General features: G+C 51.5%; 1 protein-coding gene and 1 long non-coding RNA gene across 2 annotated transcripts in view; both read left to right on the top strand.

Annotated features, from left to right (window-relative positions):
* LOC135307302 (uncharacterized) overlaps positions 1 to 16,127 on the top strand; it is a 126,353-nt gene extending 110,226 nt beyond the window's left edge. The window contains exons 11-12 of the mRNA XM_064431857.1: positions 15,037 to 15,199; positions 15,729 to 16,127. Of these exons, the coding sequence (XP_064287927.1) occupies positions 15,037 to 15,199; positions 15,729 to 15,771 (206 nt within the window). The 3' untranslated portion in view covers positions 15,772 to 16,127. The remainder of the gene's footprint in view (positions 1 to 15,036; positions 15,200 to 15,728) is intronic.
* LOC135307300 (uncharacterized) lies at positions 1,400 to 8,703 on the top strand. The gene is made up of 4 exons (XR_010368005.1): positions 1,400 to 1,618; positions 8,170 to 8,241; positions 8,443 to 8,514; positions 8,602 to 8,703. It is a non-coding gene; the product is annotated as an uncharacterized LOC135307300 (long non-coding RNA).
* Positions 16,128 to 21,418: the final 5,291 nt, after the last annotated feature.

The raw sequence follows: 21,418 nt of genomic DNA, 5'->3' as shown, positions 1-21,418 counted from the left end.
GAGACTTGCTGTCTCCTGTGTCTTCATTCTTCCATGTAGGAGTACCTTAATGGAAAACGATTCAATTTCTCCTTTAGGCCCGAGTGGCAGTCAGGGCACCTGGGTGACTGGTGCCCTCCAAGGCACTCCCTCAGCTCTGCCTTCCACTCTGGAGCAGGGGGAGCACGTTCCTGCAGTGGCCCCACACTGGGATGGAAGGAGTCCCTTGCGGGGCAGTCGGGGCAGAAAGGACTCCCTGGAGTTGCCAACAGCTCGAAACCCGGCCCCACGCAGGGCCAGGGCTTGGCAGTGGCAGCAGGAGCAGCTCAGGCTCCCTGGGGCTGGCAAAGGAGCTGTGAAAGGCTCAGCCCTGGGGCACAGCCCTGGGCCCAGCCCCTTCCCTCTCTGCTCTTCTCCCTGGCTGCACAGAGCACACGGAAGGACACACTGGCATTGCCTACGAGAGGAAGATGGACAGCTAAATGCTCCTTCCTCCCACTGACAGCCATCCTGTGGAATCACTCAGGGCTCCAGAAGGGAACAGGCCAAGGCTTCCTGAATCTTTCAGTCCTGAGATTATGTTAAGGGAAATGGCACATGCGTGATCTCTTGCCACATGGACATAGATTATTTTCTCTGGAAAGGCACATGGAGAACTTGCCTCCAGCAATCTCCAGGGGTTCCAAGCCACCATCCAATAGGGCATCCAGGTAATCCATGTCACCATCCCAATCTAGAGGGGAGCAAAGATCACACTCATTACCATAGTATGATGGGATCCCCCTCTCCCTTAGGGAACGGGGCCCTGCAAGGGGGTCGGGTAAGGCTGTGGGAGCCAGATGTCAGTGGACAAGGCCAAAGCTGCACAGGGACCTGGGGAGCTCTGGACTGGCGCTGGTCACTCTCCACCCTCTTTGCAGGCCCTGTGCAACATCCCTGGAGGGGTGGCTGGAGGAGCCCAGGGCCCATGAGTGTTTCCACAGAGGAAACCCTCCCCAAAACCCTGGGCAAAACCATCCCCAGTACTTCCCAGGGAGCAGGGAGTGCTGTGCCGGGAAAGGGCAGCCAGGCTGCCGGCTCACCTGCTCGCCACGCTTGCAGCGGAGCAGCCTGGGCAGCCCTGGCAGGCAGGGCCACGGCCAGGAGGAGCAGGAGGAGGAGGCGCAGAGCAAGGGCCATGCTGCCTTGCCCTCTGCCAGTCCCACAGCTCTTGCTGCCACCGCTGTCCTGACACCGCTGTCCCAAAGTCAGCACCGCTGCTGCCACCGCCACTGCTGCCGCAACAGTTGTGCTCCAGGACTGACTGCTGGCTCCTTGTGCTGCTGTGCAACCACGGGGCTCTGGCACCTCTGTGATCTCAGAGCCTGCTTGTGACCTCATGGCCAGGATGGAGTTGTTTGGGGAGCTGAATCTCCCTTCTTTGGGAGGGAGCTCATCCTGTCCAGCTGCTCTGCCCAAGGGCTGTGACACAGTCCCAGCCCAGCTGATCTCACAAGCTGGGACGTGAAGGGATGGAGAGCAGCTCTGCCTAGAAGTATTGGGGGTACTGCTAGAAGAGAGGCTGGGCATGAGGCAGCCATGTGCATCGAAGGGAGAGTGCCCAGCAAATTGAAGGCAGTGATTCCCCACCTCTGCTCACGTGAGTCCGTACCAGGAGCACTCTGGAAGAGGTTTTACAGTGACCTCTGTGAGCCATTGAGAGGTTTGATAAGAGGATCCATGTTTACAACTAGAAGAATTTTCTACCAATGTTGTTGACACGGAAACCAAGAAAGAAAGAAGAATAAATAAGAGAAACCTGCAACTCCCTATTCCAATGAGCATTTTGCTTGTCTCTCGTGACCAATGAATAAAGTGTAAACATAAGAGCTTTGTAAGAATGCAGAAAAGGCATGCAGGCTAGAATAAAAACAGGGTTTGATGCCTTCTGGAAATGGACTGTGTTGCTTTGTAGTGTCTCAGTCTCTACCACGACAGAGTAATGCATCCTGCTCTGGGTCCCCAAGACAGGAAGGACACGGTCCTGTTGGATCTAGTCCAGAGGAGGGACAAAATGCTCTGAGGTCTGGAGCCCTTCTGCTTTGGAGACAGGCTGGGAGAGGTGGCAGTGTTCAGCCTGGAAGAGAGAAGACTCCAGGGACACCTGATTGCTGCCTTTCAGGGCCTTATGGGGGTTTGTAAAGAGATGGGACAGAATTTTGAATAGAGACTTTTGTGACCAGATGGAGTGGGAATGGTTTTAATCTAAATAACGTTTGATTCAGACTAGATGAAAGAAACTCATTTTTTAGACTGTTATGAAAACCTGGCACAGGTTACCCAGAGAGGTGGACATCCATCCCTGCAGACATTCAAGCTCCTGCTCTGAGCAACCTGACCTAGTTCAAGGTGTCCCTGCTCATTGCAGGGTATTGGGACTAGATGGCCTTTAAATGTCCCTTCCAACCCAAGCCATTCTGTGCTCCTGTGCACCATCAAAGCAGTGCTGTATTAGTGCTGGGCTGATTATGCTGGCACCTGTATTTTGGTACTTGTGCCATTTAGCAATTGGCCACAAGAGGATTGATGGGCTGGGCAGTGAAGTCTGCAAATAACACACAGGGTGCTCAAGGAGAAACAGGAGAGGAACACGGATTCCAGTTCAGATAAATGCCATCATTTTGCTGCCCATTCCTGGTTAGACAAATAAAGGAATGTCCTGAAGATCCCTTCATGTGGGTTCATTATTGGCCGTATCAGTACTTGTGTTCTGTAAAACAGGTTAAGTTGTTACAGCTTCTTGCCCCATTTATCACTGGATAAACCCCAAATACTGCATTGCTCCTTGTCTACTTTCTTCCAAGTCGGGGCAAATTTTGTTCATTACTGAGTGGGACATATTCATCTGTTCACAAGCAAATTCCTCTTGCCATTCACACAACGGCAAGACTGCTTTGTTGATTTGCTCTAATCGGACTGTAATTAAGGCTGCCTCTCACTAGAATTAAAGCTGATGCATTGGGAGGCAAAGTGTTGAGTCATTTCTCCTGGAGTCTGGCACTGTAGAGAGCTGTTCTGTAAGTAAATGACATCTGAAGACAGGTGTAGTCTACCATACTTCTGGCATGCTAGAAGTGAGAAAAAACCCTTTGAATCAGGATTTTATCCTTTCTTCTTTCTCCTCCTCCTCCTAGGAATTTTAATCTCTGAGTTCTAAGCTCTTCAGCTGCCTCACAAACATTGTTTTAATTCAGGCAGGCATCCATGCATTGAGCCACAAATCAGGACCGTGGTGTGAACCTTGAAGCAATGTAGGTTTATAGCACTGAAAATAATAATCCAATACCCAGGTTAAGCTAAGCATTTCCCAAAAACTCCACATGTCCTCAGATATGTTTCAAAAGGAATCACCGTTATAGGTGGGAGTGGGCAGAAAGAGTGTCATCAAAATAAAAAATTCAGCTTTCTGAGATCTTTATATTCCTATAAAAAGAGAGTCCAAGTTGTTCATGTATGGAACATTAACTAGGAAGTGAATGACAGATTGTGAAAATAATTACTTGGGGAATGAATAACCATAAATAATAACAAGTTTACATATAGGTAATAAGTAAACCATCATGCTAAGAAAAAAAACAGACCTGCCAAAATAAAAACCAATAAGGCTGTTTCATATGTCTGAATAGAAAAAAAAAATACTGAAAAGAATCAGAGATCCTCAAGGGCATTACTTTATATAGAAACTTCCAGCTATTCGGAAAAAATGAAGGAAACTGTAGTGTGCAATAAACAGAGGTAACCTGGAATTTATTGGTGGATTTGTTGCAGAATTTCGGAGAGCAGACTGTAAAAAAGGGGTTGATCAGACCACGTGTGGGCATTTACAGCAGTCTGAGGGATGTTTCTGGGACCAACTGCAGGAAGGAAAAGCAGCACACAATTCCTGGGACAATCTCTTTGCTGGCTGTGGACTTTTTGACAGTCTGTCCCCTAGGGCTGGGGGAGCTGTCACGGGGCAGGAAGGGCCAGGGGTGGCAGTGGCTGCTCAGGGATGGCTTTGGCTCATGTCCCTGGCAGCAGCCACTGCCCAAGCAGCTGCGCTGCCCCCGGGCTCTCCTCCGGCCCTGCTGGGCTTTGTTGGCTGGCACAGCCTGTGCCAAGGGCCGGCAAGGTGCCTGCAGGCCCCAGCCCTGGGGGAAACAGAGAACGTCCTGCCCGTATCCACCGTGCTGCCAGCTCAGCAGTGCAGCACAGCATGAGCTCATGCTCCCCATTGCTCCCACAGATGCAGCCGGCACCACAACACATGTTCCCGATGCCCAGAAGGGCCTCGGAAGGTGTTGTTATTTTTGGAACTCTCTGTTTGCATGGGATAAGGGCAAGTTTGGCTATCTGCTTCTGCCAGGAAATTATTTGAAGAGCTCATCCGAGCCTTGACTCAGAGCTTCTCCATTGCAGTTCATGTTGTAATAAATAGGTGTGATTCCTGCTGATAACATTGTAAAGTAATCAATATTGATATAATAATTAATATTTGGAAACAGTAAAACAGTTAGAAGGTGTAATGCCAAGAAAGAAAGGAAGAGCAGGGGCTCCCCCCCTTCTCCTGCAGATGTTCACAAGAGTAAGAAGCAAGAGATAAGTATTACTGAATTTAGTTGGAAGAGAGGAAAGTTTGGTTGGACATCCAGGAAAATGTTAATTATAGGAGATTTATTGCTTTGATGCTAGAACATAGTATTGGCTTGTATGATATTAGCTTTGGCTTACATTATACCAGCTTGGTGCGCATGTGTAATCCAAAAGGTGAATCAAAGGACATCGAGGAAGAGGAGAGGCCTTCATCAGAGATGACCCCAAAGAACAGTGCAACCACCTAAAAAACGGTGGAGCATGCGTGGTAAAAGTGATAATGAAGGTGGAGATACAAGTGTGACAAATTGAAAATGGGAGGAGATGGTGATGATGTACAGTGTAAAAAGGAGAATTTTAGGCTTGGCAATTTGTATGTGAGGGGACAGGGGTCAAGCCCTGCCCTCCGTACCCTCCATGTACCCCGCACGGTTATTTTTCCACATGCGCTATTATAAGAACCAAATTATCCCTTATCATAACCAAATTATATTGTCAATATTTTGAGTGGATTCAATTTCATATACTTTTCAGCTACTTCATTAAAATTGCTGCAACATTTAATTTGCTTGGTTTTCTTTCATGATACAGTAATTGGAGAAATATAACAAAATTTTTGACTGTAATTCAGTCCTAGCAGTCAGTTTTATACCCCTCCCCTTATTTTCTACTGTTATAGCATATTTTATTACCAATGGGTTGCTCCTTTCCCCCCTGTGATGTTGGTTTTTCCCCACTTGTCCATCTCTCCAAAGACCTGCCCTTTTGTTCACTGTTCCTCCTCCCATTGCATGTCAGTCCCTCTCCAAGCCTGACCCTTGCTCTAGAGACTTCCCTATCAATTTTGTATCCTTCGGAATCCCATTGGTTTGTTTAAGTTCTTCCCCTCCCCTGTAATCCCCAATTGGTTTGAACATTGTATTCCCCGCCTGGTGTTCCACCCTCAGTTTCTCCCAATTGGCTAAAGATTGTATCCTGCCCTGGGACCCTGCCAAGTTTGTAAGTTGGTGTGTGCCTTTAATGCAGTGTTGGTCTGGCCCTGATGGTCTGTAGAGTAATCACCTTTGGAAAACATAGAGCAGACCTCTCCGTGTTCCTGGTCCCTACCCTCAGTGCAGTCCTACCCCCAAGGCAGTCCACCTGTGCTGTAGAGCAGCTGTGCCCTGCAGCCACAGCCCAGATTCGACAGTTTTCTGGGGGCAGACCAGTGCCACTGTGGGTGTGGGCAGCTAGTGGGGCTGAAGAAATGGGGCAGCACAGCACTTCCCAAATCAGCTCTTCTGTTGCAGTAGAGAGATGCAGCTGTGACCACATTTTCCTGGTGGTAGCACCAGCAAAGCCCACGCGGCACCAGCAGTGACTGAGCTCCATGCCCAGGAGCAGCCGTGGATGCCCACGGTGTGGGCAGGCAGGAGCCAGGCAGGGGCTGCTGTGCCCAGCGGCGGGGCCCCGAGGGGATGGGGGAGCCCATGCTGAGCGTCCCTGGGCTGAGGGCACATTTCCTTCTGGGGGATCATGTGGGCCTGGACCTGAAGAGGCACACTGGGATATTTTGGGGTCTGTGATGAAGGTCCCAGGAGTCCCGCATGTTTTAAATAATTAGCTTTTTTTGATTAATAAGGAGAATTTATTTCATAATTAAAATACAGTCTTAGAATGTCTAGAAGCAAATATCAGATTGGCCCTGAACCAGGCTGACAGCGTCAGGTGAGACAGGTGGGGCATTTCTCTCCCCTGTGCATCACGAAGGGACAGCTTTCACAAAGTGTTTTTGTACATTTCCAAGCTCCAAGGGTTGTTGGGGGACAGGCGTTTTTCTGCTTTCTTATGGTTGATCTTATCCTTTTTGCATTTTCATGTAGTTTTTCCTTCTTGCTGCAGCTCTTGCTGAGAGTTTCCCCAAAACTGGTAAATAATTCACATTGTTAGAAGAAAATCTCCTGGAATATGCATTCTAGGAGGCACACATTTATCTTATAGATGATGCATGTCGAATGCATATTGCTGAGATTTGGTCAGAGAAATAATCTTCTGGAATCAGCATTTCTGGGGACGAATATTCAGGCTAGGATTTTGGTGCATATTGATTGCCCAGAACCCTCTTTTGGTATGCTAGGCTTTTCATTAGGCGAGATTACTGTAGTCTCAGCATCAATTTGTACATACAATCTATCAGAATCCCTCCCTTTCTATATTAATTTATTAAATTTGTACTTTTCGGATACACTTTGACAAAGCTTACTTATTTTTGAATTTTATATTTAGTATTTATAAAACTTAACAACTATACTTTTATACTACTAGTCAGGGTATCAAATTAACAGCTCTTCTCATAAGGTAGATTATTCTAAATCTTTAATTTCTTTTCTTTGGATTGTCAATTATATTTTTTTTATATCAATGCATGTGCTTATTGTACTTTAGATATATTTTGACTCCATAGTCGTTTAAGGCTGGTAATACTTGTAAAATAAGTTTTTCATGTTTTCTTATGTTGCCTGCTAAAATACGTCTTTACAACTGTCTCATGTACTTGTTTTCTTAACTCTTGAGCAATTTGCTTTATTCTACTCTCAGGATTTATTTCTTCTCTAGCTCTTACAGAAGAAAAGGTTTTAATATATTGCTTACAAATTTTACCATTTTATTCTTTTTGCTATATTTCACATTTTCTTTATTCCAGTGTCTTTCACTACTCATAGTGCACATTCTGATTTTGTTAAACTTATAGCGTACTGCACTAACTTGGGAGTGTGCATATGGCTCATTCTTTTTGGGCTTGGATGACTGATACAGTGACAATAATCCTGTGCAGTTTTAACACTCTAGCTCTCTCAAAGCCCCTTTGGGTTGCAGCCAAAGGGCCAAGATGTGTATCTTCTTGGTAGCAGAGCTTACACCTTGGGATCTAGTCACTGGTGTCGTTCGTCTCATTCTCAGTATTTACTTCATAAGATTTATAAGAGCCTTTTAAATTGTTTTTTGGGATTTATGATAGCATCTCCTCATTTCTAATTGTTATAGTTTTATTTCTTTGACATTTTAGCTCTAAAGTTGTAATTAGTCTGTACACTTCTCTTTCCTTCAGCTATACTTGGCTGTTTTCCTTTAATTTGATCCTTATTAAATATCTAATGGCTTTTGTTATACCCTATCTGATTTAATTTTACTTTTAATATTTCTTGGAACTTAAATCTGGTTTGTATCTTATATACTTAATTTTTTCAGATTTTTCATGAATCATATTACTTGTTCTAATATATTCTTTACAGTGTTTCATTAGCTTTTACTTCTATTTCTTTTCTCTATTCTGACAAAAGCACAAAAATATTTTATTTTTTGAAATAAATTTGCATATCACAGTCTAAATATTCAGTTCACTTAAAACAACCTCATGAATAATACAGTTTAAAATAAAAGATTTTCCTTCTCATAACAATCGGTTTTACAGCTTAAAAGTTTAGGTCTGAACATGCATCAGTCTATTTTACTTCAAGGAGTAGTGGTGACTTTTTAGTGAGGTTTGGCTGGTTTTCTGTTGGTGGATTTACAGGTCTTCTGTCCTGCCTTTCTTTGCAGCTGAACCTGCTGGTGAAGGTGGTGCAGCTTCCCAAGCCATGTCCAGGACGGAGCCTCTGGGAGATGCTGAGGGTAGGTCAAGGCCTTTCCCCTGTGAGAGCTTCCAGCTCAGATCCCAAAGCTTGGCCAGGGGGGCATCGCTGCAGGTGCCAGCACAGAACCATGCACGTGTGTGCCCTTGCCCTGCACGATCCCCTCACTGCTCCTGCGGCTCAGCGGTGCCCGTGCAGATCAGCAGAGATGGCAGAAGCTTCTGTGGCTGTTGAGTTACAGGTGTGTCTGCAGGGAGGACTGCTCCAGCTCCTTTGCTGATTCCTACACAGAAGCCTGGCTCCCATGGCAGGGGTGAGTAGTGTGTCCCTGCTGACCCCACAGATTGAACCCTGCTTCTGTTGGATCCATTCCTGGGAAATGGAACTCTGTTGCTCTAAGGTCCTCCGCAGGCGAAGAACAAAGCTACAGGACACCAGAAACCCCAGGAGCCATCCGAAAACATAAGGCAAATGCTGAAGGAAATGCAGCAGGCAGGACAAGGTGGGTGCATTTCCCTCATGCTTCGCCTGGGACCCAGCAGGCGGGGGCTTCGGCTGCACATCTGGACACGCCGTGCCCGACACAGTGGGAAGGGATCCATGGCAGCCTCGCTGCCCCACAGCTGCTGCTGCTGCTTTCACGCCCTGCAGGGCTGCTTCCCAGCCTGGCCAGGTTGCAGCTTGTGCCCAGCCCCTGCAAGAAGGCATTTGGCATCAGCTGACAGGCCGCCCAATTGCACCACAGGCCTGAGATCCCCTACAATTTTGCAGTTGCCGGGTAGAAGAGAAAGGGCAGCAGTTTGGAGAAGGGAGGACCCTGGCCTACCCAGAAAGTTTATAGGGATTTCCTGATTCTTAGTGATGTCTTTGACAAGCATTCCCTCCTGAAGGCGCCACCTCCCCAGTGGGGAACAGCCCCACCTGACCCAGCTGTCCCTCTTCCTTCCTCCAGAAGTGGATGGAGAGGCTGGGCAGAAGGCGGCGTTTCCCAGAGGAAGCAGTGGTTCTGTGCCAGCCTCTGCTGCAGGAAGAGAGGCGATGCCAGGCACAGGCCCAGGAGGTAATTGCTGTGCCTCTGGGCCTGAGCCCTGCTGAGGCTTGAGCTGCCTGCCATCTGTGCTGCCTGGCAGTGCAGGCACAGCCCAGACAAGACAGGCACAGCCCAGGGGAATTATCGTGAGCAGGCTCAGGGCACTCAGGTACTGAGCAGTCCTGCTGGGATCCCTCCATGGGAGACACTTCCTGAAACCTGGGAGCGAGTGCATGGGGTGCCCATGGTGAGGAAAGGGCAGAGGAGGTGAGCAAGGCTCCAGTGTGTCCTGAGAGAGTCTGGTTATGTGCCCTTGGGCTGTGGGCAAGCAGGAGGGAGGGACAGAGGTTGGGAGGCATAGTTGTGGCACTGTCTGCTGCAGTTTTCCCCAAGCATTTAGTGAGGGGTTCCTGTGTGGGAATGAGGGAGGACCAGGGCCCTGGGCTGGTCCAGCAGCCCCTCCAGGGATGTTGCAAAAGGCATGGGAAGTGTGTGGAGAGTGACCAGGAGCCACAGGCTCCCACAGCCTTACCAAACACCCTTGCAGTGCCCAGTTCCTTAAGGCAGAAAGGGATCCCAGCACACCATGGAAATGGTTCTGATCTCCGCTCCCTTTTAGATGAGGATCATGTCTTAAATTACTTGGAAACACTGGTGAATGGTGGTTTGAAGACCTTGCCAGATGTTGGAGGCAAGTTCTCAATGTACATTTCCTGACAGAATAATCAGTGTCAATGTGACAAGAGCTCAGTCAAGTGGCATTTCCCTTAAGTTCCTCTGAAGGTTGATGAGTTCAGGAAATCTTGCCCTGCTCCTTTCTGGAGCTCTGAAGGATCCCACGGGATTGGTGTCAGTGGGAGCATGTAGCTGTCCATCTTCCTCCCATGTGCAATGCCAGTGTGTCCTTCCATGTGCTCTGTGCAGCCAGGGAGAAGGGCAGAGAGGGAAGGGGCTGGGCCCAGGGCTGTGCCCCGGGGCTGAGCCTTTGGCAGCTCCTTTGCTGGTCCCAGGGAGCCTGAGCTGCTCCTGCTGCCACTGCCAAGCCCTGGCCCTGCCTGGGGCTGGCTTTAGAGCTGCTGGCAGTTCCAGGGAGTCCTTTCTGCCAAGACTGCCCTGCAAGGGGCTCTTTCCATCCCAGTGTGGGGCCACTACAGGCACGAGGTCCCCCTGCTCCTGAGTGGAAGGCAGAGCTGAGGGAGTGCCTTGGAGGGCACCAAGAACCCAGGTGCCCTCACTTGCACTTGGGCTTGAAGGAGAATCTTCAACAGTGTCACAGGAGCTCTTCTATCCTGCCTTTCTTTGCAGCTAACCCGGTTGGTGAAAGTGATCTGGCTTCCCAACCCACATTCAGGATTGAGTCTCTGGGAGATGCTGAGGGTAGGTCAAGACTTTCCTCCCTGGGAGAGCTGCCAGCTCAAGATCCCAAAGCTGGTGCCAGCACAGAACCATGCACGTGTGTGCCCTCGCCCTGCGTGATCCACTTGTGATTTCTGCTCAGCACTGGCAGTTGTCTGGGGAAGGGAGGGCCCTGGCCCAGCCACAAAAGCCCAGATATTTTGTGAATCTTTTCCCCATTTTTGATAAGCATGCTGCCCTGAAGATGCCAGCAAAGAAATGGGGAATTGTTCCATCTGATCCAACTGTCCTTTTTTGTTTCTCAAGTGATGGACCAAAAGGCAGGGCTGAAGGAGGTGTTTCCCCAAGGAAGCAGTGGCTCATTGGCAGCCTCTGCTGCAGGAAGGAAGGCGATGCCAGACACGGGCACAGGCACAGCAGGTAATTGCTGTGCTGGGCTCAGCCCTGGCCGGGGCTGTGTGGCAGCAGCTCTTCCCCCAGGGCCTGCCCTTGTCCGGCCCGGCAGCAGCCAAAGCTGGAGGCGCCTCGACTTCCAGGCCTCTGGAGCTCGTTCAGAGCCCCGGGGAAACGGGACTGGTGCAGCAACGTCCCTGGCGCTGCAGCTGCTGCGGAGCTGGCCCTGAGTGCCCAGAGGCCCAAGGCACAGGAGCAGCCCCGAGCGGGAGCCCTGCCGCCAGCCCAGGGCCAGAGCCAGCCCTGGCTCCCGACTGGGCAGGGGCTGGCTGTCTCCTGACAGGGCCTGAGCCTGTCTCCTGGGGCTGGGGGAGCTGTCATGGGGCAGGGAGTGGTGAAATGAGTGACACCTGTGGCATGGCTGCCTGTAGTTTTTCTCAGGCCTTTAGGGAGTGTTTCTGCAGTGGAAATGAGAGAGTCTTGCAAGGCCCTGGGGTGTTCGCCCACCTTTCCAGGGATGTTTCACAGGGCGTGAAAAGAATCTGGAGTGTGACCAGGAGCCAGCCCAGAGCTCCCCAGACTGCTGTGCAGCTTTGGCCTTATCCATTCACGTCCGACTCCCACAAACTTACCTGACCCCCTTGCAGTGCCCAGTTCCCTGAGGCAGAAGGGGACTCCAGCGCACCATGGAAATGGGTCTGATCTCTGCTCCCTTCTAGATGAGGTGTCTGGGAAGGCTTCTCCATTAGCTTGGCTGCATAAAGTGTTGGTCCTATCTGAGCCCCTCTCAGGTATGTACTCAGTGTGCTACCAAGGAATAATTGTGGACAACCTGGCAGGAATCAGGTGACAGAAGCTTCTGTGGCTCTTGTGTTACAGGTGTGTCTGCAGCAAAGACTTCTCCAGCTCCTTTGCTGATTCCTACACAGAAGCCTGGTTCCCATCGCAGGGGTGAGTAGTGTGTCCCTGATGACCTCACAGGCTGAGGCCTGCTCTTGTGGGATCCGTTCCTGGGAAATGGAACTCTATTGCTCTAAGGTCCTCCGAGGGGAAAGAACAAAGCTACAGGACACCAGAAACCCCATGAGCCATCTGAAAACATGAGGCAAATGCTGAAGGAATTGCTGCAGGCAGGACAAGGTGGGTGCATTTCTCTCAGCCTTGCCCTGGGACTCATCAGCCGGGGGCTTTGGCTGCACATCTGGACACGCCGTGCCCGGCACAGCGGGAAGGGATCCATGGCAGCCTCGCTGCCCTGCTGCTGCTTTCACGCCCTGCAGGGCTGCTTCCCAGCCTGGCCTGGCTGCAGCTTCTGCCCAGCCTCTGCAGGAAGGCATTTGGCATCAGCTGACAGGCAGCCCAAACTGCACCATGGGCCATGCCCACTCTGAGATCCCCTGCGATTTTGCATTCTCCAGGCTGATCATTAACAGCGGGTGTTTTGATGAAAGTGGGCCCTGTCCTACCCAGGATGTTTATGTCTTTGGCAAGAATTGCCTCCTGAAGATTCCACCTCTCCAATGGGGATCAGTCTTACCTGATGAGCTGTTGCTTTTCCTTTGTCCACAAGTGGATGGAGAGGCTGGGCAGAAGGTGGCATTTCCCGAAGGAAGCAGTGGCTCCATGCCAGCCTCTGCTGCAGGAAGAGAGGCGATGCCAGGCACAGGCACGGGAGGTAATTGTTGTACCTCTGGACTTGAGACCTGCTACGGTTTGAGCTGCCCTGTCTGGTGCCTGGCAGTGCGGGCACAGCCCAGACAAGACTGGCAGACCCCATGGGAATTATCCCAAGCAGGCTCAGGGCACTCAGGTACTGAGCAGTCCTGCTGGGGTCCCTCTGTGGGGGACACTCACCGAAACCTGGGAGTGACTGCACGGAGTGCCCATGGTGGGGAAAGGACAGAGGGGCAGAGCATGGCTCCAGTGTGTCCTGTAAGGGCCTGGCTATGTCCCCTTGGGCTGGGGGAGCTGTGCCAAGAGAGGGAGGGAGAGAGGGACTGCAGGAGGGAAGGAGGTAGGAGTGGTTCTGGCACTACATACTGCAGTTATCCCCAGGGATTTAGGGAAGTCTCCCTCAGTGGGGAGGGAGAGAGCCCCAGGGCCCTGGGCTGCTCCAGCTGCCTCTCTAGGGATGTTGCACAAGGCCTAGAGGGGGCAAAGATTGTAAAGGGTGTGGAGATTAACCAGGAGCCAGCCCAGAGCTCCCCAGGTCCCTGTGCAGCTTTGGCCATGGCCACTCACATCTGACTCCCACGACCTTACCTGAGCCCCTTGCAGTGCCCAGTTCCCAAAGGCCAAAGGGGAACCCAGCAGAGCATGGAAGCAGTTCCGTTTTATGCTCCCTTCTAGATTGGGATCGTGACATGGATTCCATGCTTGTCTTTCTGGATGAGAGTGTGAAGACCTCGGCAGATGGTGGAGGCAAGTTCACAAAGTCCCTTTTTACTTAGAAAAAAATCAGTGTCAGTGTGGCAAAAGGTCACGCATGTCCCACTTTCCTTAAGAGTAGGAAGGTTGTTGAATTCTGGAAACCTTGCCCTGCTCCCATCTGGAGCCCTGAGTGATCCCACAGGATTGTTGTCAGTGGGAGGAAGGAGCATTTAGCTGTCCATCTTCCTCCCGTGGGCAATGCCAGTGTGTCCTTCCATGTGCTCTGTGCAGCCAGGGAGAAGGGCAGAGAGGGAAGGGGCCGGGCCCAGGGCTGTGCCCCAGGGCTGAGCCTTTGGCAGCTCCTTTGCCTGCTCCAGGGAGCCTGAGCTGCTCCTGCTGCCACTGCCAAGCCCTGGCCCTGCCTGTGGCTGGGTTTAGAGCTGCTAGCAGCTCCAGGGAGTCCTTTCTGCCCCGACTGCCCTGCAAGGGGCTCCTTCTATGCCAGTGTGGGGCCACTGCAGGCATGAGGTCCTCGTGCCCCTGCTCCAGAGTGGAAGGCAGAGTTGAGGGAGTGCCTTGGATGGCACCAGTCACCCAGGTGCCCTCACTGCCACTTGGGCCTGAAGGAGAATCTTCAGCAGGGTCACAGGAGCTGTTCTGTGCTACCTTTCTTTGCAGCTAACCCGGTTGGTGAAAGTGATCTGGCTTCCCAACCCACATTCAGGATTGAGTCTCTGGGAGATGCTGAGGGTAGGTCAAGACTTTCCTCCCTGGGAGAGTTGCCAGCTCAGAGCCCAAAGCGGGGCCAGGGGGGCATCGCTGCACGTGCCAGCACAGAACCAGGCACGTGTGTGCCCTCACCCTGCGCCATCCCTTCACCGGTCCTGCGGCTCAGTGGTGCCCGTGCAGATCAGCAGAGATGGCAGAAGCTTCTGTGGCTAGAGCCCTGATTTTGTGAAATCCACTGGGTAATGGAACTATGTTGCTCTAAGTTTCTCTGACAGGGAATTACCCAGAGACAGGTCACAAGAAACCCCATGAGCCATCCATAGTCAAGATGCCAGTACTGAAGGAAATGCAGCAGGCAGGAGGACAAGGTGGGTGTATTTCCCTCATGCTTCCCCTGGGACTCAGCAGCCAGGGGCTTTGGCTGCACATCTGGACACGCCGTGCCCAGCACAGCGGGAAGGGATCCATGGCAGCCTCGCTGCCCCACAGCTGCTGCTGCTGCTGCTGCTTTGACACCCTGCAGGGCTGTTTCCCAGCCTGGCCTGGCTGCAGCTTCTGCCCAGCCTCTGCAGGAAGGCATTTGGCATCAGCTGACAGGCAGCCCAAACTGCACCATGGGCCTGAGATCCCCTGGGATTTCCCACTCTCTGGGTAGATGCAGAGAAGCAGCTCTTTGCAGGAGGGAGGGCCCTGGAGCAGCTCCAAAGCGCTGGCCATTTTACTTGTCCTTATCCATGTCTTTGACTAGTATTGCCTGCAGCAGAAGGGCACAGCTCAGAAGAATTACAGTGTGCAGGCTCAGGGGCTCGGGCAATGAGCAGTCCTGTGCCAAGGGGTGGCAAGGTGCCTGCAGGCCCCAGCTCTGGGGGAAACAGAGAACGTCCTGCCCGTATCCACCGTGCTGCCAGCTCAGCAGTGCAGCTCAGCACAGGCTCACGCTCCCCATTGCTCCCACAGATGCAGCCGGCACCACAACACATGCTGACAACATCGGGAAGAGCACAAGAGTTTTCTGCTGGGTAACACCGTGTTTGAAGAAGTTGATGGCCATTGTGGCTGGTGCAGCACTTTGCCTGATGATGTGCAATGCCGCAATCTGGTATTGCTGGAAGAGAAAATGGTGAGTGTTGTGCTGATCTCTAGCTCAAACAGCTTCTTTTAAAGGCTGCTCATAGTCTGGGAACTTTCCCAGAGGGGCTGCAATGGAGTTGTGGCCACTCCATGATTGTCCAAATAACTCTGCTGAGGGTTCTGCTGCTGCCCAGTGCTTCCATTGGCCTCTCAATTGCTGGGCCTTGTCCTGGGGCCCCGCTGGGGCTGTAGCCAGAGCAGGCTCCCACTTAGGCTGCCTGGCCAAGAGCAGCCCCAGCGGCACGGGGCAGAGGCATAGGGAGGTGGGCAGGAGAAAGAGCAGGGCCAAGATTGCCCTTGAAAGGTAGAGGCGCTGTGGGGCCCGCTCCTGGCCAGGGACCCTGCCCAGAGCCGTGCCCTGCTGGCCGGGGCCTTGAGGAGCAGCTGTCCAGCTGGGCCCAGCTGTGCCAGCAGCTCCAGCCGTGCTGGGGAGCCTTGCCAGCTCTGGGCCCTGCTGTGCACGAGGGTCCCTGTGTGCCACTGGCAGCTGGGGCCTCAGCCACCTCCTCTCTGCACAGGCATCACATTGAAGAAAAACTGAAAGCTGCTGGCTGGACATGAGATCTCTACTGCTGGAACAGCAACAGCAGCATCTCTGACTCGGACGAGTTTTCATTTTAGCACCACCAAGCTCTACGGTGACTTGAGGCCCCCTCCTTCCAGTACCGAAGGTGAAAGCCCCCTGGAAAGGCTGTGGGAAGTGCTCAAGTGAATATTGACTGAGAGCTTCCAAAATCTGCTTCCAAATTTTCAAAGTAGTTTTAGAATCCTGAAATGCAACCCTATTTTCTATTCACTTTTCTTTTTTAGAAATATTTAGAAATATTTTTTTGTAGAAACAAATCCCCCAATGTTTCTTCCCCACTTCCACAATATGTCTATGTTTTTGAAAGTAGTTTTACAGTTCTGGAAAGTTTTTTTTGCACTAATACAATAAAAATAAAATAAAATGGCATTTCAGTTGTCCTCTTTACTCTGCAAAGAACTAAGGCACCCTAAGACACCCAGCCTGCTGCAGAGGCAAGGAACTTTTCCCACGGGAACTTTGTACCTAGTCACAACCAAGTCACGTAAAACCTTTTCCCAGATATTTCCAGGGATTCTTGACCAGCTCACCTCTTAGTCTTCAGAGGCAAACTTTGAGCACAGTGGGAATCTCTTCAAGTCACCATCTTTGTTTGCTTGTGCAAGAACTGCCTCAGTTCCAGAGCAGGGGCTTCTCTCAGCTTCCTGCTGCCCCCGGGCTCTCCTCCCGGCCTGCTGGGCTTTGTTGGCTGGCACAGCCTGTGCCAAGGGCCGGCAAGGTGCCTGCAGGCCCCAGCTCTGGGGGAAACAGAGAACGTCCTGCCCGTATCCACCGTGCTGCCAGCTCAGCAGTGCAGCACAGCACGGGCTCACGCTCCCCATTGCTCCCACAGATGCAGCCGGCACCACAACACGTCTTCCCTATGCCCAGAAGGGAATTGGTTTCTGCCAGGGAACACACTGCTGGCTAGAGTTAATGACAAGCCTGGCTTTTCTATGGCATGCAGGGCATTGGGGGACCCCTGTAAGGATGGCAGTTGGCCGGGGTCCCTCATGAGGCACACGAGCTGGAAGGGGGGTTTTGTAGGTGTTGGGTTTTGCAGTAAGGCATGCAGGGCTTTGCGTCCTTTGTAAGTGGTGCATGGGGCTGGGGTTCCTCGTGAGGTTCTCAGGGGATTTGAGATCTCTTCTGTGGCATACAGGGGACTGGAGACATCTGTAAGGCTGGCAGGGGCTTGAGTTCCTCGTGATTAACGTGGCGGTTTAGTGCTTGCCGTCAAGGCCTGGAGAGGAGCTGAGTCCTTCCTAAGGTGGGCAGGAGGCTGGGCTCTTTTGTGAGGCACACAAGGCTGCCCTGGGGTCTCTGCATTGGTGTGCACGGATTCTCTGTGAGGCACACAGGGACATTTTGGGGTCTCTGCTGAGGGGTGCAGGGATCCCTCAGGAGGCACAAAGGAGTATTGATGGTCTCTATCAAGGTGTGCAGGGATCCCTCATGAGATGTGCAGCGGGGTTTTTCAGTCTCCTCAGCGCAGCAAAGGGCCACTCTGGGTGGAGGGTGTGCAAAGTGGGCAGAAAGCTTCCTGCCAAGCCTTGCGGCCGGCGGGCGGGCGGAGCCCATCCTTGGGGGTCGGGTGGGGCCTCTGGAGCCGCCGCGCCCTTGTCGGGCAGGTCCCGGCCCCGGCGGGGAAGGGCCGCGGCCCCGGGCTCCGGTGGCGCTGCCGAGCAGCGGCGGAGGCACAACAAGGGCCCCGCTCCGGCCTGGCCCTGTGCTGCAGCCCAGCACAGCGACAGCCACGGCCGCTCCCTGCGCCACAGGCGGCACTGGGGCTGCAGCTGAGGCCGTGCCTGCTCCCGCTGAGGAAGGAGCTCCTTGCAATGCCCACTTCCCTAAAGCACGTGGGCAATGCAGCACAGCATGGAAACGCTTCTGAACTGTGCTCCCATGGACACTGGGATCGAGAGATGGATTGACTGGAAGTCCTGGCCAGTCACAGTGTGAAGATCACACTGCATGCTGGAGGCAACTTCTCCATTTCCCTTTCCTGACAGAAAAATCACAGATTAGCAATTGTGGCCAAGAGCAGCACCAGGGGCACGGGGCAGAGGCAGAGGGAGGTGGGGAGGAGAAAGAGCAGGGCCAAGATTGCCCTTGAAAGGCAGAGGCGCTCTGGGGCCCGCTCCTGGCCAGGGACCCTGCCCAGAGCTGTGCCCTGCTGGCCAGGGCCTTGAGGGGCAGCTGTCCAGCTGGGCCCAGCTGTGCCAGCAGCTCCAGCCGTGCTGGGGAGCCTTGCCAGCTCTGGGCCCTGCTGTGCACGAGGGTCCCTGTGTGCCACTGGCAGCTGGGGCCTCAGCCACCTCCTCTCTCCACACGAGCGCCTCTGCAGCTTCACAAGACCGGCCAAAGAGTTCCATCAGGGAGACCTGTACCTGTACCTGTGCTTCTCATCAGCCTTCTCTAAGCCAGTGTCCAAAGACCCTGCCACAGCTGCATTATCAGCTTGTTGCTAGGGACATGCTGCCACCATCCTGAACAGGAGCCTCTGGCCCTGAACGTGCTGGCCCTGGTGTCCGGCCAGGACTGAAGGTGGGACTCGCCTGCCAAGGAAGGGCTTGAGCAACACCTTTCACCTCTGCTCTCTGGGTGGTAGCACCAGTTCTGCCTTTGCTGATTTTCTGGGCACAGCCAGGTTTGTGCAGGCAGCAGCTGGCCATGGGTGTCCTGAGACTAGGAGCTACTATAGTTAATTTTGCAAGATTTAGGAACATTTGTCATAGAATATTCCCCTAATGATTCTTCCCTGTTTCTACAATAGTTCTATATTTTTCAACGTAGTTTTAGAATTGGGTAAAACACAGGACATTTTCACACTTCTAGAAAAAAAATATAGAATTGCATTTAATTGGTAATCTTTATTTCTGGAAGAGCTAAGACAGCCAAAAGCACCTGTGTACTGCAGAGGCTCATTTCCTAGGGCAGATTTGTGTCTTGTCAAAACAACTAATGAAAAACCTTTTCCCTTATATTTTGTGGGATTTCTGACTAGCTCTCCTCTTAGTCTTCACAGGCAAACTTTGAGCACAGTAGGAATCTCTTCAAGTCACCATCTTTGTTTGCTTCTGCCAAGAACTGCCTCAGTTCTAGAGCAGAGGCTTCTCTCAGCTTCCTGCCGTCCCGCTCCGCCCCAAGCCTGTCCTGAGCCCTCTCCTGCAGCTGCTGCACTGCCATGGAGCTGCTGTAAAACACAACAGCTTTGCCACAGCCGCTCAGCTGGATTGGAGAAGCTTTCTGGCCATGCTTACATTAGGCTGGTGGCTTCTTGAAACACAAGCTGAGCTTCTGAATGCTGTGTTTCACCTGGCACAGGAACTGATGCTACCTTTCTCATGCAGCCTAAACTCCCATGGGCTTTCAACGCTTTCTGGGCAGCATACGGCCTGGAAAACCATTTAATGCAGCCATTTAGTACTGAAAATGGCCCAGTCTGTGTATCAAAGGAACTTGTTTAAATGCCGGAGCTCACCAGAGCATCCTTCCAGGCCATATCTTTCTCCCCCACACCTCTCCCTCCATGACTGCCAAACAGCACCTTTGACAGTTCTTTCCTCCAGAACATGAATGGCACCATTTTATTTGGGGGAGGAAAATAAAGGAAATGTTCTGGGATACCATCATCATCATCATCATCATCATCACCATTGTCATCATCATCAACAACACAATGAGCTGCAAATCAGTTAAATGACATCAACAACTCAGACTGTGGACTTACTTCTCAGAGTGCAGCACTGGCTGTACTACCCCTTGAGACTGCAGATGTGCTACAGTCTTTAAAATCAGATGGATGCAGACGAAATTTGGAGCCAAGCCCAGCTCTGGGAGAGCTTTAGGGATTGGGCCTCCACAGGCACCGCTGTGTGCCTGGAGTAACCTGCCCCAAGCCATCTGCCACCTGAAGAGCCAAGTGGGGCACGGAAAAGCACAGGCTGCAGAGGGGCTGGGAGTGCAGGGAGCCCATCCATGTCAGGACTAACACGCTCATCCCACCTTTGGACTGGGTTTGGATGGAGACCAGAACTCATAGCTGGCAAAAGGAAAAGAGGGTACAAAGGTCCCTGGAGTCCCCTGCCCCCGTACCTCAGCCAGTGGGGAAAGGAAAAGGGCAATATGTGGCCGGGGATTTAAAAGGAGGCTGTGTTCCCCACTAGCTGAGAGAGACAACCCCACAAGCGGATGTCCCAATGGACTCGCTCCCTATGTTCAAACAAAGCTGCAGGACTCCTCTGGCTCCTTTATGGACACTGGCTTTTCACAGCGTGATTTTTATGCACACCTGTTTCCTTGTATCAGACTATCAGCAGCCTGCAGTGACTCACTGCCACTCTGGTCTGCAGGGGAAATGGAACTAATTTCCATTGGGGCCCTCCCAGAAGGACAAACAAACCCAGAGGAGACAAGCAACCCCTGCAGGCATCCAAACTTCTGCACCAGAGGCTGAGTGAACTGCAGAGGGGGTGTAGTGGGTGCATTTCCCTCAGCCTTCTCCCGAGACTCAGCAGCTGGGCACTTGCGCTGCACATGAGTGTTGGATAATATACCAAGTTTAATTTTTGTTTAATGTCTCCAGTCAGGATTGGTTTGCCTTTGCCTTGGGGAAAGGAATTCTCATGGCTTTTTTAAGGGATGTTGCACCACTCTCAAGGGAAATGAGATGAACATCTCAATGAACTGGGAATAACCCAAAAGGTCCCCAAAAAGATAATGACCATCAAGAACACATCAATGACCATCAGCAAACATCAAGGAACATCTGCCCCAGACACTGCCCCCTGGCATAGTTGGAGACACCTGGTCTGGAAGAGGCTGAGAAGAAAATCAAGGAGGGTGGACTTTATTAAAATCAGAGGCCAAGAAATCTGGGTCCAATAGGAAAACAAATACTAAGAAGTATGTAATTTGAGACTAACAAATATTAAATGAATGGAAAATTGCATCTAGTTGAATATTAGGAAGTCTGAAGCTTAATAATGGAGCTCTGTGTATTGTGATGTGTTTTTTCCTTTATTAGTTTGATTTGTAATTTTGTAGTTTCCTTATGCTGTTCCTTTTGTCCCTGCCCTGAAAAGAACTTTCAGCACTTTTCCTTTTATTACATGACGGTTTCTCCCAGAGCCTGCCTCCCCTTGAGAATTTTCAGTTTTGTATTTCTTCAAAGTTTATTACTTCACTGAAACTGTTGTCCTCCCTTGAAATTCTTCATTGGTTTATACATTGTATTTCCTGCCTTGTTTTTACTCCCAATTTTCCTGATTTGTTAAAGATTGTATCCTCCCGCTGGGACCTGCCCCTGTCTATGAGTTACTGTTTGCCCTTCGTTCAGGGTCCTGGGATGATGAAGAGGGGAAGTTTTACCATCAAATAAAGTTACCCCGGGACCCGTCTTGCTGTTCCTTTGTTTCATGCTGTGCTGTCACTGGCAGCTGGGATTTAGTGGAGCTTGGGAGAGGGGGATTGTTGCCTCCCTGTCACCATCCAGCTGGGCCAAGCAACAGTGATGTATAGTTATGTTATTGTAGTTTAGATGTCCTCTGTTCTCCCCATAGTTCCCTTTCCCCCCATGTATTGTTACCATCAGGCAGCCGGGGTTGTCAAGGCCAGGTTGAAGAAGGCGTGCACGTGTCC

The sequence above is a fragment of the Passer domesticus genome, chromosome 9, assembly GCF_036417665.1.
Source record: "Passer domesticus isolate bPasDom1 chromosome 9, bPasDom1.hap1, whole genome shotgun sequence".
NCBI classification, from domain to species: domain Eukaryota; kingdom Metazoa; phylum Chordata; class Aves; order Passeriformes; family Passeridae; genus Passer; species Passer domesticus.
The sequence above is the reverse complement of the archived record's forward strand: the minus strand, read 5'-3'. Positions and strand labels throughout refer to the sequence as shown.